Source organism: Ambystoma mexicanum, chromosome 1q, assembly GCF_040938575.1.
Source record: "Ambystoma mexicanum isolate Mex_15411 chromosome 1q, UKY_AmexF1_1, whole genome shotgun sequence".
Taxonomy (NCBI): Eukaryota; Metazoa; Chordata; class Amphibia; order Caudata; family Ambystomatidae; genus Ambystoma; species Ambystoma mexicanum.
Window position 1 is genome coordinate 89,797,567 of NC_090922.1, and position 18,898 is coordinate 89,816,464.

An 18,898-nucleotide genomic window follows, 5' to 3' on the forward strand; every position below is an offset into this window, starting at 1 on the left:
CCACACAGTTTCCATGTATGTCTTAATCCACATTAGCACCAACTCCTTGTTTGTAGCTTCAACCCACTCTTCTTTACTCACTACTCCTTCATGGTTTATAAAAAAACATTTCTAATACATCATCCTCCTTTGCATCTTCATTACCAACTTTATCCACATAATTCTTCACACATTTCTGGTAAATTTCTATCATACCCAAAAATGAGCATAGTTCACCTTTTGATTTTGGTCTCTCTACTTCCTCTATGGCATTCACCATGCTACTCTTTGGTTTCACACCAAGTGCTGACACCTCATGGCCAAGATACTCAACTTTGTTCACCTTAAACTTACATTTCTCCTCCCTCAATGTCATTCCTCTAGATTACAGAATCTTAAGTACTTTATCCAACACCCTGTCATGTTCACTCTCTGGATCCCCACACACCAGCACGTCATCTTGGAAAAAAAACACGCCTCTCATTCCTTGGAAGAGCCTTCCATTATTTTCTGGAAAACTGACGATGCAGGGACAAGGCCAAAGGGCATTCTGCGAAACTGGAACACTCCCTCATGTGTTATGAATGCTGTCAGATTTCTGCATCTTTCCTCAAGTTCAACCTGATGCTAAGCCGATGCCATGTCCAATTTAGAAAACACTTACCCTTGCACAACCATGGCAAGCATTTCACCAATGTTGGGTCGTGGATGTTGATCTATCAACACACACCTATTCAACACACACCTATTCAATTCACACAGATCCACACACAGACGCAAATCACCTTTTACAACAACTAACTGGGATGTCCATGCAACTCCACCAGCCCTCTCAATGATCCCCACTGATAACAAATTACTTAATTCCTTTTTCACACCATCTCTTAATGCTAAGGGCTGTAATGTGGTTGATACCGGCACACTCCCTTTCTTCAAAGCAATTTGATGCTGTATACCACTTACTTCCCCCACTCCTTTCCTAAACACTTTTTTGAAACTCTCACTGAATGTGGATCCCACGCATAATACCTCGTCGTCGGTGTTCGGGTCTAGTCTCGTCATTAACCTTTTTTGATCACGCCACTCCAGAAGTGTCCTCCCTGTTTTTGTCACATACACCTTTCCTTGTACGCACCTCCCTTTGAACTCAAATTTAGCTTCAAAGTAACCAAGTAAGTCAATATCATTTTGGGTGTACCGGCCAGGATTCAAATCTGGCTCTAACAAATTCTGTACATCACCTCCCATATCTTGCTCAAATACCATCCGCGATATAAGAGATATCTTTATCCCAGAATTCCCCATCATAGATACTTCCCTTTTGTTCACTCTTATACTCGCATAGGTATGCTCACACTCCTCCTCCTCATCTACACACTGCATCATGTTAAAAATAACATTTTCAACATGGCATCCATCCATCTCCTCAGAAGATCTATGCCCACCTTGTTCTTTAACATATAATACTTTCTTCTGATTGAACTGAAAGTTTTTGCATTTTGCACAGATAACTCTTCTACCCAGACATGCCATTGATCCTGCAAAGTGCGTATTGCTGGCATATCTAAAACATAAGCGATCTTCTATCTTTTCTCCTCTTGGTCTATTGTTCTTGGAGTCAGCATTTCCTTTCAGCACAGGCTTTTTCTTACCTTTCTTCTTCTGCTTTCCATCTGCAATGTTCAATACCTCTACTTTTGCTTCACTGCACTCCTTTTCTGATATCTTTGCAACGCAAGTTAGGGAATGTTCGACTCGCTTTGCTACGTCTAGAACTTCATCCAATGGGGGTTAGTCCTTTAGCCATAGTTCCTTTCTTATTTTATTGCAATTACAATGAATCATAAATAATGGATCCAGTATATGCTCATCAAAGGACTCCCTGAATGTACAACACAATGCTAAATGTCATAGGGCCAATCACATATTCCTCAACACCTTCTCCCTGATCTTGCATCCGGACACCAAAATTGTACCACTCCAAGATGGTACTTATTTTGGGATTAAAATGCAAGTCTAGCTTCAGAAGTGCATTATCCAGTTAATTTGCACTGTTGCCACCACCCTCATTTGCTAGATTGGGTAAGGTGTCGTAAATGCGTTGACCCTCATAGCCCAGAAAATGCATTCAGAGAGAATTTCTGTCATTTGAATAAGTGCTCCCACACGCAGCCTTAATATAATGTATGAAGCCTTTCTTCCATTGTGCCCCATTCACTTTTGCAGGGTCCAGTGATACCATGAAGACAGGAGGACCAGATACTCCTGGTATTGCCATTCTCCTGTTTTGGAGTGCAGCTCACATGTATGGAACACTGTGACTTTTTTCTTCCTTTCTATTCATTTCCACCCTTCTGCTTCGTTTCCTTTTGCACAAATTGTGGATGGAACATGTGTCACTTGAGGAATACAATGCCCTCAGTATGCAGTACGTAATATTTCAATAGCGACTCTTCTTGTACGCACAGTCGTATAAATCCCTAAAAGAGAGGACAGGTGCCCACTGCGCGTGCGCATGACCTGCAGCTTTAGGAGTGCCTTACAAAGTGTATTAAAATTACTGGCATTTCAATGGGGCAGGGAGCCTTCGGGATCAGGTAAAATTCACTTACTGGGTGGAATGGGTTCTTGCGGTGCCTCTCTTCTTCGTTCACCCCATCAATGCCTGGGTGGGCGGAACGGCTTCTTAGAGGGTGGGCACCCCTCCCTCAGCTTCCTGGTCGACCGCGGCCAGCTTCTACCTGTTTGTCGCATCAACACCGGGCACTTGACACTTCTTCCCGGTTTCCTCATAGGCCATGTGAGAGCTAGCTGGCTCCTGATCTGCCTGCCTCAGCTACTCCTTCCCCTCGCTGACTGCCCCAACGCTGAGGGCAAAGTGGAGCAGCTGCTCTCTCTTACATGGAGCTAAGTTGACGTGCCAGGGGTCTGATCCTTAGAAATCCTCGTTGCCAATGTTAGGATATAAAGCACAGACTCCAGAAAGGGTTCATATTGGGTTTATTTCAAGTTGAACAGCAACAGACGCAAACAACGCTTCTCCTTGTGATGCCATCACATTCTGTGTAAAGTGTTAACTACATCACACTCCTTATACAGTAATGACAAAGTACATCATAACACCCCTAAGAAAAGAAAGAAAGTTGGCGTTACTTGAGGCAAGCACCTGGAAGCTTTGTGCCTTGTGGAATTGCACCTTGTCAGGTCTGATCAGATGAAAAGTCATGGGCAAATGATATCCTCAAAGACGATATGCCTCGGTCAGATCAGAAAACAAGTTGCATCATGATAGCCTTCCAGAGAGATGCCCCTTTCGATCCGAAAGACTCATTTGGGGATAAGAAGGAACATCGTATTCTCCTGGGACGCTGGGGGAGGGGCGCATGTGTATCACTCTAGATCATTGTATTGCACCCAACACACAACAAAAACCATTCCTCTTCAATTTACATGACATCATGTTAAATTTTCTGAGGGGGGGCAGGTGATATTAATGTAGGAATTCAATCTAGCATGTAACACTGCCCTGTAGAGATCACAACACATGTCTCCTGATGCAACTATCGTGTACAAAAAGTTCATCAAAGGAGGATTTACGATTTGCGGTTCATCAATATTTGGAGGGAAAAGCACAGGGAGGAGAATAAAGACACTTTACTAACAAGCATGCACAGCAGTTGCTCCAGACTTGATCCCCTGCTCATCAAAATTTCCCTAAGGTGATGACGACCAATGCCTGTATCGGTACCATAACGATCTTACGTAGTTGCAAAGTGCTCTGTTGCTTCCCGAAGCTAGGTCTGCTCTCAATAAATACCCTAATGATAATAATAATAATATAAGGGTCCACCTACCCAAGAGGGCCTATGAGCGTCTAGCTGCCAAATGGTAAAGGCTAGAACCTATCGCAGCATATCTGACCCGAAACAGAATAGCGATATGGATCAGTGATGGGCGGCGGCACACAGGTTTCAAGATCACTGCAGCAGTGAGCATGGGACCTACTGTTTATACATGAATCTGTCCCTAAAATCCATGACCCTGAAAAGACTAAATGAGGGTCGATGACGGGGTTGTTGGTCGCCATTCTGAATGGACCTGATCACATTGGGTTGAATCCAATGAGTCAATCGTGAGGGGCAATAAGGGGGGAATCTCACCATATGATTACAACTCAAGGGTGATGGAAGACAGGACCTGGTGCACCAGAGAGTCTGTGACTTCATGGAGTGCATCAGTGTGATGTATACTACTGAGAACAGAAAGTTCTGCAAAACGAATTGAGGCGCCGGTGATTGGGTACCAACTTGAGTGCGGAGTGGCAGCTATGCTTCTGGGAGGACTTGCAGAGTGCATCAGCAAAAGCATGTTGTTTTTATGCGTTGCCTTGTCCCAGCACAGATAGCTGGAGATAAACATGGACGGTGGCTGCCAGCGTTCTCCTTGGGCTTCTTTTCTTACTATGAAGATATTCCAGTGGCATGTGGACTGCGCAGCTGCAGTCGGTTCTCTGGGTAACTGGAATAGGCATGAGACCAGGATTGGGAACAGAAGTAGAGGCGTTGCGGTTTGTTCTCACATGGTGACCAGCCTTAATGGATACACCCTGGGTCCACTAGCCAGGCCACCCTCTCCTGAGGGTTCATCCCTACAAGATAGAGCAGAAAAAGGTTCCTCCTTCCACAGTTTGCTGAATTGGGGTCATGCAAGGATGTGTGCCGCACCAGCACAATGGCATTTCGGCACTGTAACTCCCTCCTGATGGAGACTGAGTGGAAATGGCTTACATGTGTGCCATGCTCCCGGCGGCACCAGAGGAAGCTGTCTAGAATTGCCTTATTGTAGCATTACCCATTGGTTGCACATGGTGCCAGGGCTCCATGTCTTTACATGAATGCTTCTGCATCAGTGTATTTGCCCCCTTTCTTTACTATACTTCTTGCCTGTGTTTATAATATTTTGCTTGTTCCCTGAAAAACAAGCAAGACTGATAATAATGTACAGATGCATCTTTTTTTTTAAATACGGGAGTAAGCGCATCTCACACCCCCAAACACACTCCTTCCTTTTTTCTATTCCCCGATAAACAGCAAATCTGCTTAAAGCAATTGCACTCATGTAAAGCCTTGTCACCAGTACCATCTGACTAAACGGCTGCTTCCTGCCTGGGCGTCATGCCACTGTATGGGTCACCAGAAGAGTTTTTCCCCATTTGCAACTCAGGCCTTAAAGAAAAAATGCAGCATGTACGAATTTGTGTACAATTGTTGTGGCACTTGGTTCAATTGGGAAATGTTAGCCCTTTGCGAGTAGATTGAGAAAGACTTTTTCAACCTTAGAAACAGTGTTGGCGCTCTGATGGAGAAGTGTAGCTAAATTGAATTTGAAAAAAAGTAGAGATGCTGCAAATGGAGGGATGCCACAGAGGTTGACCTGGGCTTGGACAAAACTAAAACGAAGAGAAGCCCTCCTCTAGCGCTTCTCCAAAATTAAATGTTATAATATAGAGACTTTCTCGTTTTTAGGTTCCATTTGTCATTTTTATTGAGAATTGATGGGAAGACAAAAGAATGCAAAAAATTGAATTGGTTTAAAGTTTTTCGTTGAGTTCACTGAGTTGCTGTGTCCCACGTTGTCACTTGAAAGTTGCAAACCCTTAGTATAATTTACTCGGCATTTGGGTTGATGGAGAGACAAAGGAATTCAGAATTTAAATTGGTTCTAAGTTTTTAGTTGTATTCACTAAGTTGCTGTATCCCACGTTGTCACTAGAAAGTTACGAAGCCCTAGTTTAATTCACTAGGCAGTATTGGCCTCAATTTGAATTGGTTCAAAGTTTAGTCAATGTTGTCTTCACGTTGTTGCTCGAAAATTGCGGAGCCCTAGTTTAATTCACTAGGTAATATTATCCTCGCGAAGCCCTAGTTTAATTCACTAGGTCATATTATCCTCAACACGTGTTTCTCCGCCACATGGTTTATGGCGGTTCTTCAGGAGGAATTTGTAGGTAGATAGGCAAATGGAAAGATCTGAGAGGAAAAAGGTGGGAATAAAGAGAAAAATGGGCAATTTTGAGCAGAGTGTCTTATGTTGACGTTTATACAGTCAATGTTGAGTAAGATACTTACAACTAAATATCAAATCTTGTTCGTGTATATGATGGTTCCTTTGATGTGGGTAATATTATTAATTCCATCCGGTTTGGTCTGAAAGAGTGAAGAGCATCTAGTATTATATTTGTATCTCTGGGTCAAAGGTACTTTCCAAAAAGATCTAGTCATAATCATCCTTATTCGTTATACTTCAAAAGTTCTGATTCCTGGATTGTAACAATGTAAATGAACTCATATGTTGCCTTGGAACAGTGCGGTTTGGTTTTGTATCTAAATTTACTTGTGCGGACTTTGAGCTTAAAGATTGTTCGAAGCAACGAAGTTAGTCTAAATACCAAGTTTTCTTAAGAATTGTAAATAGTTGTAAAAAGGCCTTGCTTACCATGTGAACGGTGTTTTTCCCGCTCTCTCGATACTGTCTGATGTGGTCGATGAACTCCACATGTTGTGAATGGGTTTCACATAGAGTCGCGTGCGGAGTGACGTCATGCGTGTGTCGCGTGCGGAATGACTTCATTCGCACGTTGCATCACGTAATGACGTCACGCGCACGTATCTAATGGTTGTTTATCTTTTTAAGAGCGCCATATTTGCTCGATCCAATTCTAGTGTTCCTGTAGTCTTATTTTTGTTGCAAGATTTACCAAGTAATATAGAGGTGAATATCTCTTATTATGATTTACAAAAAATGACATATCTCCTGGTCTGTGTTAAGACCTGTATGGCAAGTGTCCATCATACAAATCCATCTTGCTTCTTGTTGTCGAAGTCTTAATTGTAGATTCCCTCCTCTTGGGGCCGGTTTCAATTTTACTATTCCGTAGAATTTTATCTGACTGATCTGAGAAGGATGATGTGATTCTGTGAAATGATTGGCTATTGGTGATCTTGTATCTCTGTTGGTAATGGCCCTGATATGTTCACTGATTCTTGTCTTGAGTTTTCTGATCGTGCTCCCAATGTATAATTTTTTGCATGCGCACTGAATGATGTATATAACAAATTGACTATTGCAGTTGATCAGCTGTTGTATGGTGAAGTTGGTGCCATTGGGTTTGATGACGGTTGTTTTACCATTTTCTGCATATTGGCACATGGAGCATTGACCACATTTGTAATAGCCTTTGATAGGTTTTTGAAGCCACATTGTTTGTGTAGTGGATTTTTCATCAGGATATTTCAATTCAAAATGTGACGGACTGAGCATTTTTTTGAGATTGCTTGCTTTCTTGAAAGTGATGGTGGGTTTGACTTCCAGGATCGTTGTAAGGTCAGAATCTGATTTAAGGATGTTCCAGTATTTGCTAAGAATTTTCCGAATGATTGAATTGTTAGAACTATAGTTCGTGGTAAAATTGATGGTTCTGTGTGGATCGATCACAGTTTTGTCGATTTTAGGTCTTACTTGTAACAACGATTGTCTGGTCCTAGTTGAAGATTTCTGATAGCTGTTTTTGATAAGTTTGTTTGGGTATCCTCTTGAGATGAATTTGCTCATTGTGGATGTTACTTTCTGTTTGAAATCATCAATTTTTGAACAGTTTCTTTTGACCCTAAGTATTTCACCATAAGGTATATTGTAGATGATGTGTTTGGGGTGGCTGCTTGAGGCATGTAGTAGACTGTTAACAGATGTAGGTTTAGTGTACAGTGTTGTGCAGATGGTATTGTTATCGATATAGAAGGTGATGTCCAAAAAGTTGATTGAAGTTTGACTGTATTCTGTGGTTAGTTTCAAATTATAGGTGTTGTGATTTAGATAGTTGAAATAATCTTTAAATGCTGTTAATGGTCCGTTCCAAATCAAAAAGATGTCATCAATGTATCTGGCCCAAAAAATTATGTTGTTTAGGTGTGTGAATGATTGATGTTGCCAGGCAAATTCTATCTCAAAATGGCCCATGTAGAGATTGGCATATGATGGCGCATATTTTGCTCCCATGGCTGTGCCTTGTATTTGTCGATAGAGAATGTTGTTAAAGATGAAAATATTGTTTTGAAGGGTAAATTGCAACATTTCTAAAATCATATTGTTGTGGTCGTTGAGAGATATAGATCGTGTTTTCAAGAAGTATTCTGTGGTTAGAAGTCCTTTTTCATGCAAGATACTTGTATAAAGTGCTGTTACATCCATTGTTACTAGCCAATAGTTGTCATTCCAAGGTATATTGTCGATCAATTGGATAATGTGCGTGGTGTCTCTGATGTATGATGCCAATGAATTTGCTAATGGTTGAAGCTGATGATCTATATATTCTGAAATGTGTTCTGTGATTGATCCAATACCATTAATGATTGGTCTGCTTGTTGGTAGGTTGATGTATTTCTTATGAATCTTAGGTAGAAAATATATTGTTGGAGTAATCGGATTAGTTGTGATCATATATCGGTATTCATCTTCATTAAGTAGTTCCAAGTCTTTCCAATGACTGCTCATGGTTTTCCATTGTTATTTAGTTGTAAGTATCTTACTCAACATTGACTGTATAAACGTCAACATAAGACACTCTGCTCAAAATTGCCCATTTTTCTCTTTATTCCCACCTTTTTCCTCTCAGATCTTTCCATTTGCCTATCTACCTACAAATTCCTCCTGAAGAACCGCCATAAACCATGTGGCGGAGAAACACGTGTTGAGGATAATATGACCTAGTGAATTAAACTAGGGCTTCGCGAGGATAATATTACCTAGTGAATTAAACTAGGGCTCCGCAATTTTCGAGCAACAACGTGAAGACAACATTGACTAAACTTTGAACCAATTCAAATTGAGGCCAATACTGCCTAGTGAATTAAACTAGGGCTTCGTAACTTTCTAGTGACAACGTGGGATACAGCAACTTAGTGAATACAACTAAAAACTTAGAACCAATTTAAATTCTGAATTCCTTTGTCTCTCCATCAACCCAAATGCCGAGTAAATTATACTAAGGGTTTGCAACTTTCAAGTGACAACGTGGGACACAGCAACTCAGTGAACTCAACGAAAAACTTTAAACCAATTCAATTTTTTGCATTCTTTTGTCTTCCCATCAATTCTCAATAAAAATGACAAATGGAACCTAAAAACGAGAAAGTCTCTATATTATAACATTTAATTTTGGAGAAGCGCTAGAGGAGGGCTTCTCTTCGTTTTAGTTTCCCTTTGCGAGTAGACTAAGGGCCCGATTCATGGAAAAGTGTGCATTTCTCCCGCAATTGCTGTGCCCCGAGAACAACACTGCGCAAGCCTGCGTGCTGAATGAAAAATGTGCGCACCGCGTATTCATGGAATTTACTGCGCAAAGTAACCCTATTCGCAAGTCCCGCCCGGAACATCACTGACACCCGCCCACGCAAAGCATAAAAAGTCAGAACAGCAACATTTGCGCGCTATCCCTGCTGAAAATACACGCACCCTTCAAATAGTGTGTGCGGTCTCCTGCAAGCAGGCCTGCATCTCGGGAAACTGCGCACAGACCCCCATAACTGTTGCCGGCACCCCGACAACGTGCATATGACAGTTCATAACTCGGGTATAGCTCTGAATATCTGGGTGCCAACCCCTATAAACTATCCCAGCACCTCACGACGCAGCATACACGCACCCCTATGTCTGATCAGAACCCCGTCTGCATGCACGCAACCCTGAATCCGACATGCAAACTCACCTCCACGCTGCTAATCTTGTGTGCAAGTGTACTTACCCCTGTCTTTGGCTGGCGGAGAGATCGAGGGATTTGCGCGACTCTTTTGCAAGGGGTTGCGAGGACACATCCATGAATATGCTTTGCTGTGTGCATTTGTGGGTGTACTATGGACTTCGTGTGGCCCGTCCCTTGTAACGCACACTTTTTCCCTTGTGGGGGATCCTTTGGAGCTTTCTAGTCCTCCCAATGCAGAGAAGGTCGACCAACATTTCATGTTCCTTACTGATCTCTGGCAAAGACGCACAGATATATGGGAGACGAGAGAGCCAGTTCTCTGAATATGTGGTAGACTGAGTGCTAGCTTGGGACAGTCACTTCCCGATGAAATTGGCAGGCAGAAAAACTGACACGGGAAGCAGCATTGACACTCCTGCCTGACCCTAACCTGGTGGGTCTGGTCAGGACATGAACTAAAGCATTAGGCAACCTCATCACCTAGGATTAAAAAGGAAGAGTGCTTACTCACACGGAGAGAAAGCAAACAAATGGGGCCAATGCCAATCAGGGCCAAGGAAAACCAGGAAGGAAGGTGCCGGTCACTCAAGGCCCTTATTATGGGGGTCAAATCCAGAATCCAGGTTGGAAATACAGTCTAAGGCAGGGGACCTGATGGGGACCTGATGAGGACCTTGGGAAAGATGCTGGTAAAAGTTAGACAGAGTAAGGGATGGCATATATCTTCATAAGATTGATGGAGTGAGTTAGGAGTGATATACACCCTTATGATTTCTGAAAGTGAGTCAGATGCACTAGATCACTTAAGGTTGACAGAGCAGGTGGGGCTCTAAATTCTCATGACCAGCAAGACCAGAAAGAGTGGGTTGAGTTCTGTGTGACATTGAGATGGACATCAGTACTAGCCCAAGGTCCTAGAACTAGTACCCAGGTTAGTGGGAGAATGTCCTATCCAGACCAACCAATTTAGAGGAAAATACCTAGTGGAGTTGTCCCATGTCAAACAATGAATCCTAGTGGACATCTAGGGTTGGAGGGGGAACTACGCACCTGCTGATTACAGACCCCTGAGGGCAAGAGGGGTCCAACGACCATGGAAGGGTAACTCCAATTCCCAGGAGGCAATGCAGACAAGGAAAGAAACACAACTAAGACCCGAGCCTCAGAGGGTCAGACACATCAGGGCTGCAGGGAGTGTGAAGGGAGATTATAACTCCCCAACACTATGAGTGCATTGCTAGACGCTATCCTGAGGACGTGACCTCAGGAACCTTGCTTTCCAGAACCGAACATGGACCTTTGGGAATCTGGACCAGTGGTCTTTTAGAGCGAGGGATATGCCATATTGCTCGACTTATCCTGACACTGATTATGACCTTAGAAAGGACACTCTTTTTTATATACATATCCAAATAAGCATTCCTTCGCTTCTCTCATTCTTAATAAACCAGTGAACCTCATAGCAAGTTCTGTGGACTCCTCTGTGGCGCTGCACAGCTACACAGGCTGTATGATGTACTGTAGATCCTCATTTAAAACAAGCACGGGATGCTAGGATGCCCCCCTCTGTGTTCACCCCAGTCCCAAACAACATCACCTTAAGGAAACAAAGACCAGGGCTGCATCCTTAAAATAAAATATGCAAACAATACTTCTCTGGATATGAACAAACCCTATTAATAATGTGGGCCTTGAGGGATAAGGAGAATGAAATTCAGCCTCTGAAGATGTGTAATCAATATACTATTGATCCACTGTACAGATATATATATATATATATCACTGAAGCCGTTTGAGGTTTTATTCCAGTCGCCGGTGGAAGAATTCAGAGGGGGGCTGATCTGTCGGGCACTTGGGAGATTTCCCGACAGAGCCGTTCCTGCAGAAGGTCAATGGGACTGGAACAGAGTCAGTGAAAGGACTGGGGGAAGTGGGTATGGCAATCTATTCAGTTAAGTATCCTCTACTTGTCCTATATCGTGTCCAACCTCATACGGACTCTCAGGTCAGGGAAAGCATGTTATTAAATTGCTATGAAATATATCTCACCCAGGTTAGGGCATCACATAAAAACATTATTGCATCATTTACTATAGCCCTATAGATCTGTGGAAAAAGCCCTACTGGGCACTTTGGGTCTGCAATGATGTTTGAGAGAACCTACTGCTCTGTACGGTCCTCACCGCAGGTCCATAAAGTTATTGGAAAATTCCACCCATTGAGAGAAGTATGTTCTCTTTAACGGAAAGGCAAAACAGAAGTACTGGAATGCTGGGACAGAAGACATACCAGCCGTTAGAACCCGAGGCAAGCGCTGCAGCCAATCAGGCTGCTCTGATCGCAGGCTTAATCCCATGATCCAAGCCCTCATTACGAGCAAGCTGGAAGTGCCTGCCTCACCATCTTCTCCCCATCTCCTATGCTCCTTTACCCCCACCCCACTCACCCGATTTCTCTGCTGTGCTGCCACATCCGCCCCTGTTCCCACATTCCAGGCCACCATGAAAATGGAAGAGGGGTTCGACATGGAGCCACGCCTTCAATTTCCATGGTGGCCATCTTAGGTGAGTGTTTGAATGAACGGGTCACTGCAAGTTCACGGCCTGTTCGTTTTAAGAAATAAATTGCTAGCAGCACCCTGGATTCGAGTCATGGAGTGCTAATAGTAATAATGCCATTGTCTGCAGGCTACATCTCCCAGTACCAGCAGTGGGGCCCCTCATTAAGGCCCTCATTTTGCTCTGGCCTACAACTTGGTCCCCGGGGCGTTACCAGCAAATCCAGCATGCAGGCATTATTGCTATATTAAAGCATGTTTTCTTTACTTTAGACAATCAGAAAGTGTACAATCCAGGCTCTAACCACCAGTAGAATCCTGCCTTCCATTATTTTCAGGTGTTCTTCTCTTTGTTACCAGCTCTCTAGCCAATCAGCAAGCTTAATGGAGGCCCTAATCACCTGTAAAGCCTGCTTTCCAAGCTTCCCTTTTTTTCGATGAGCATATACTAGGCAGTGGTCAAGGAGACATCATGGACAAGCTCTGTATCTCTCCCCTTTTCCCCATTAGTAGCTCTAATGGCGTCAGCGCCCTAACCATTGGGATCTATTGTGTGCCAGGTGATCCTCACCCTTGTTAGGGGCCCTTACCTGTGGCTCGAGACCATTAACTTGTGCCGCTGTCACAATGGAGCCCACAGAGGCTGGCTCTAAAATGTCATTATTGCCCTCTGCCACCACACTTCCTGCAATGGAGCGCCAACATTCCAAAGTTCTTATAAGCAATGTAACAAATCTTCCAAAGTGTGAAGTGATTGCCAAGCGATATAATAATTTAAGAAACTTAAGCCATGTGTACCTACTATTCCAGTGTAAAGTGTGTTTCCCTGGAGGGGCAGTCCTGTGCAAGTAATGAGAGAATGCTCACATGCTCGTATATCACAGATGCAATTATGGTGACACCTAAGGGACTACCATAATCCAACATCTATTTATGCTCCCCAAGGGACAAATATTTACATCAGATCAAAATAGCTTCTAGATGCTGCGAAAGCTCAGCTATTACAACACAGTATATGCACATGTCTTTGAAAAAAGAAGCGTAGAGTCTCCTATGTGGTAATAGCTCAAATGCAATCATCCATCCCCATCACGTTCTGATTTCTGTCGTCCAGTCTCAAGCAGACTCCAAACCCAAACCATGAATCATCCCACGGTTATCCGTACAGCACCTCCTGCTGGAGATGCTCCTGCTACAACAATGGTGTTCCTGTTAAGTGCTCTGCCACCCCATGGACGTAGGTCTTTGCTTCATCAAACATTCAAAACAAATGTGCATTGGTCAAGTGACCTCTGATTTCACCAACAAATGTCCTCAATCTAGGGGCTCGCCCGTACTATGTCTGCCGGAAAATAGACAGGGCACTTGTGCTTATACATAAATGTGACTCTCGGGATGTGATGTACACATGTTAAGCTAGTGGCATGCCAGGACAAGGGAGGACCTTTCTAGTTTTAACTGATTTACAACGTATTAGTAGCCATCGGGGACGGGGGGTGGGGTGTGATTACCATTCTAATGGGGCCCAATAATGTGCAGAGAACCATCTTCTACTGGGGAGACAGAAAGAAATATGGAGAGGAAGCTGGAGCAACTGCAAACAGGAAGCACGCAATGTGGGTCCGCGCCCTGATTTCAGGATGTCTGTGCTTGCTAACAATTAGCTTGGTGGTGCCCCGGGTAGAACGCTGCTAGTGGCCACACTACTGACCCTACAGAGCCTACAGACATGTAACTGACTTCACTCAGCACCAACAGCGGTTCAGAGGTCCTGGCATCTCGGTAAAAAGTCTCACACGTCTTTAAACACCCCCCAACTCTCTGGATGCCTCTCTACTGTCAATGGAACTTCCTTGGGCACTTGTATTTCCATGGGCCACATGTGGATCGCGAGAATAAAGCACCTACCTCCATCCACTGCCCCTGGGACTGCATGAGGAGCACCACACATGGGTCTGACTTGTTCAGGGTGTCCCTGTCCAGAAGGTTTTTGCAGCAGACCCGCAGCTCTACCTTCAGGACGCAGGCGGTGGGCACCACCCCCCCAATCGGGGACTGGGTTGCCAGGTCCGAGATCTCATTGATATTCATGTTCCAATCCTGAGCCACGCAGACAGCAGGAAAAACACAGGGCAGGTTCCAATTCGGCGCGGGGCACTTTCACTGGGAGGCAGGCCTTCTTTCGAGGAAGAGGGAGATGCTGAAAGTTTGAGGATAACGGGAAGACATAAAGTGCACCACCAAGATGGTGTTCAGCTAAAGGACTGTGCCTTCAACAGCGCCTCGCAGGAAATCTTCTGGTCACCGGTGTGCCCTAGTAAATGCTTGGCATTAAGGTAGTGATGCAGAGAGCAACCGCCCAAGCAGCAGTTAATTAAGAGTGACAAGCTCTCAGAATAGGAGCCTTCTTCGTGGTCCGATCCTGGTGCAGTACAACAGTCACATTCACCTATAACCACTTTCAGAAAAAGTTCATCAAAAAGATTATGTTTGACACTATGCTTGTTGGGTTTGCCACTTTCCCACAATTTTGCCCGTGAGTCCAATTGACAGCAAGTAGAGAAGACCAATCAAACCATTTAGCAATGGCTTCCGAGACACCCTGGACTGAGAGTGGGGAGGATCTTTGTGCAATGGTGATAGATGATGCTGGATTTTGACAGTCGCTACCTTTCTACTATCGGCTCTGGGTCAGCCTCTTCCATTCAATAGAGACCTTTCTGTCTTTCAGAACATCTTGTACGAAGGATCAGGAAAACTTCCCATGGGTTGGTTTTGGGTATCGTTGTGTTACTATACGGTCTTTAGCAGTCGTATGGCGTAAAAGGACCTTAGGGAAGAAGATCAATGTTGTAAAAAGATTGAGAACGTGAGCACTTCCTTTGGAAGGAATTCTGAACAACCTCCAAATTCAGTAAGTGAAAAGTGGTCCAGGCTGGATTGGGATGAGGTGGCAGGAGCAGTCTCCAGAGAGTCAGGTGGAACTCTTAGATCAACTTGTGCTGACTTGGAACCTTTTGCTGAGGCAGAGTGGTGTGTCTATAAGGATATTTCACCGCTCCACAGCTCCCACTGCATCCGCATTGGACTTTACGCGTGCTGGGCTGTCCGGGCAAGGGTCATCGCCGACAAGTTAAGGCTTCTTCTTTGATTCTGTTGGTAGAAAGATTCTGGTTAGCTTAAATGGTATAAATGAGATGCTTCTACATCAAACTTTATGAAAGCCTCAATGATAAAACAAGATCACAGGTGTGTTGTGTACAGCGGTAAAGCAAGATCCCTTTTCTGCTAGTTGTGCTTCTTCTTAAACATGCTCTTTCACCCTTACCCCCTTTTATGTTATCACACTGATCATCCATTATGGTAGCCCCAAGGGTCCTCTCTGGTTTGCTGATCTCCAATACCCTCATCTCCACTGTGCGCGTTCCCCAAGTTCACAACTTTGTATTTGACAGCAATGTACCCCAGTTCCTTGGCTCTTCTATTTTCCTTCCTGTTTTCTAACTATGCCTCGTATTTTCCAATTACTCGGACATACGAACCCTACAGCAGGTCATTGAATCATCTGCATACGACATGTAATGCAGTAAAACGTGTTCTTACAAAGCACACCTCTACCATTTTGGGGGTATTGTTGCATGTGGCTCTGCAAGAGATGAGGAGGATTTGGGGTGTTAGTGGAATAGAGGGGATGGAGGGGATGCAAATGCCCTATAACCGGATGTGCAGCAAGCAACAGCATAGAGGGTCGAGTGAGGGTTGATAGGAAAGGTGTACTGGACTTGCCACTGCAACAAGAGAGGGGTAAATTGGGACTGTGTGTCTATTTTTGAATAGTAAATATTGGCAGAAGGCAAAGGAGACAAGTCAACCCTACCCATATCAAGCACCCTTTATGCTCCTCCGGAAGACATAGGGTTAGCGGATTGGGTCTTGGGGTACCCCTCCCATTAAGTAGATGTTTGGCGGGCCAACAAACTTCCTCCACTTTCATTACATATTTGCAGGTCTCTGGACACAGTGCAGTAAAAAACGTACGGGGAGACTCACCTGCCAAAATGGGGGATGGAAGGATAGAGGCAGCAAAAGCGACAACAACTGAAAGATAATTTAAAAAATTGGAAAATAAGAGAAGAACTCACAAATAATTAAAGAGAAGATGGAGGAGAAAACTAGCAACAGAAAGAGGGAAGGAAGAAAGAAAGATGGCTAGTAAAGCACATGAAAGAGAGTGGAGACAATGAATGAAACTAAAGGAGTGAAAGAAGAAAACAATGAAAGACAAGACAAAGCAAAATGACAAAACAATATAAAAGAGAAAGAAGAGGAGAAGAGGGATGGAAAGAAAAAAGAAAACCATAAAGAGATAAAGGCGAGAGGCAAATGTGGTCAGAAGAAAAGGGATCAAACAGAAAAATAAAGAGAAGGAGTGTAGTAGAAAACATAAATGAATAGGAAGCTACAATGGGAAAACTGAAAGGCGCAGCATCGGAAGGAAAGCGAGAAAAGACTAGGCTCGCAAACAGAGAGAACGGTAGAGAAATGAAGCGAAGACCATATCCACAATAAGGTGCAGAAGGGGGGCAAGAGGGTGGTCTGCGACAACACGAGAGTGGAGCAATGGGGGACATTGGATTGAGATGAAGACAGGAGGAAAACAGGTAAATAAGGCGATGGGGAGAGTGATGAGAAGCACACAATTTAAGAGGAAGAGAAGTGGGGAGGGAAACAACATTCTGAGAACCCTCAAGAAGAGAAAGAGGCTGAGGCTCGGAGCTATCTGGGGCAACAGGCACGAGGGTAGCTGGAGACCGAAGGGAGAAAGTGGAAAAAGCGGCGATTGGGGCGAAAGTGAGAAAATAAGAGGTAGGGGGAGAGGAAGCCTGGGAGGAAGGGAGGCCGGGGTATGAGCGACGAGGAATACAGGGGACTACTGGGGGAGTGGTAAGGGTAGGACCGAGCTGGAGTGAGAGTCTGACTGCAAGAGATAGAAGGGAGGCCAGGCTCGTGGTGACAAGTAGAGTGCGAAATCTAGAACTGAGATTTGGAAATGCTTGTGAGGACAGTGGGGATGCTTGGGCACATCTAGTGAGAAAGGTCATTGATGCTTGAGTAAGAGGATGCGGTGTGCAGGAGAGCAACAGAGTTGGAGACAGAGGAGAGGCGATGGTTTGTGAGAGGAGGCTGCTGTGGAAAAGAGGGTGGTTGCGAGAGGAGAACCTAAAAGGTAAATGAGAGTGAGAAAACAGAGAAAAAGAGAGGAGGGGCTAGGCAGGGGTAAAATAGGATGGTGTAAGTGAGAGAGCAGGTGAGGAGAGTGTGTATGAGTGTGCGCGTGGGAGAGAAAGAGCGAGAGAAAAAAAGAGGGAGACATTAACGTACGTGGGAATTTGGTCAGAGAGATGGAGGTGGTGATTTATGAGAGGGGAAGTTGAGATATGAGACCCTGTGAGAGAGTAGGGAAGGCATGAGAATGGTATATAATGGAAGACGTTTGAGAGATGGGGAGACACAGAGGAAAGTTAGAAAAGAAAGGTACGTAAAATGGGAGGAGCAAAATAACAGATGTCTATGTGGGAGCGAGGAAATGACACGAGGAGGAGGATTAGAAGAGGAGAGAGGGAGAATAGACACACAACGTGTGAGGTCAGTGGGGAGTGATGGAGAGAAGAGGTAGAGATCTAATGAGTGAGATGAGTGGCAAAAGAATGAGGATGAGAGAGGACAGGGAGAACAAAGCAATATGAGGGAAAGGAATGGGAGAGACAACAGTGGGAGGGAAGGGAACTATTCATTGGAAAATATGGGAGGGATTGCAGAGACCCACCTGCACCTTTGCCCACCAAGGAGGAGCCACGCCAGCCCGGCCAGGCAGTGGTCCTGGGCTGGCTTGAACTGTCAAAGAGAAACGCGTTTTCCCTTTGACAGTTCAAACTCCAGCATGCATCTTAAATGAGCCATGGAAGGCCTGGTGCTTTTTGCTCCCCCAACCTTGCATGGCCTATTGGTGATGCAGGCTGGGGCACTGCACGTTCGTATATGCAGAGGGGCACTCCTGCACCTCCCCACACATACAAAAAGAGCAGGATGCTCTCAATAGAGTGCTCCTGTGGGCCCATGTGGGGGAACCAGGAAGTGTTCCTGGCTTCCTGGGTCCTTTCGTGCTATGCAGGAGGGCTCTTTTGAGGTGGTAGCTGAGCTGAGGCTGGACCATGGCTGCGTGCAGGTAAGATTTTCATTTTTATGCATTATAATGTGTGTGAGTGAGTGAATGAACAAATTAATGTTGTGTGAATGTGTGTGGGTGTGTATTTGTGCAGGGATGGGTAGTGGGTGGGCAGTGGGGGTGGAAGTGGGGGCATTGAACAATGGCATTTTTTTCTGGGCATCTATTGTAGATGCCCAGCAAAAAATGTTAACGGTTGAAATGATTATATTTATTTTGTGGCTAGAGTGGCAATTTGGGGTAGCCCGTCTAGCCATTTCTTACTGTGGCATGACATTTTTTACTGGGCATCAATGAAAAGAAACCATGTTAAGTGTCATTACGTAGCTAGACTGGCCATTTGTGCCAGCCAGTCGAGCCGTTTCCTACTATGACATGG

At 44.4% G+C, this 18,898-nt stretch overlaps 1 protein-coding gene across 3 annotated transcripts in view; it reads right to left on the reverse strand.

The window, feature by feature from the left end:
- CPNE7 (copine 7) overlaps window positions 1–18,898 on the reverse strand; it is a 1,149,025-nt gene that overhangs the window by 1,038,956 nt on the left and 91,171 nt on the right. For all 3 annotated transcript variants that reach the window (XM_069635582.1, XM_069635584.1, XM_069635583.1), the window contains exon 2: window positions 14,202–15,446. In XM_069635582.1, the coding sequence (XP_069491683.1) occupies window positions 14,202–14,384 (183 nt within the window). In that variant the 5' untranslated portion in view covers window positions 14,385–15,446. The remainder of the gene's footprint in view (window positions 1–14,201; window positions 15,447–18,898) is intronic.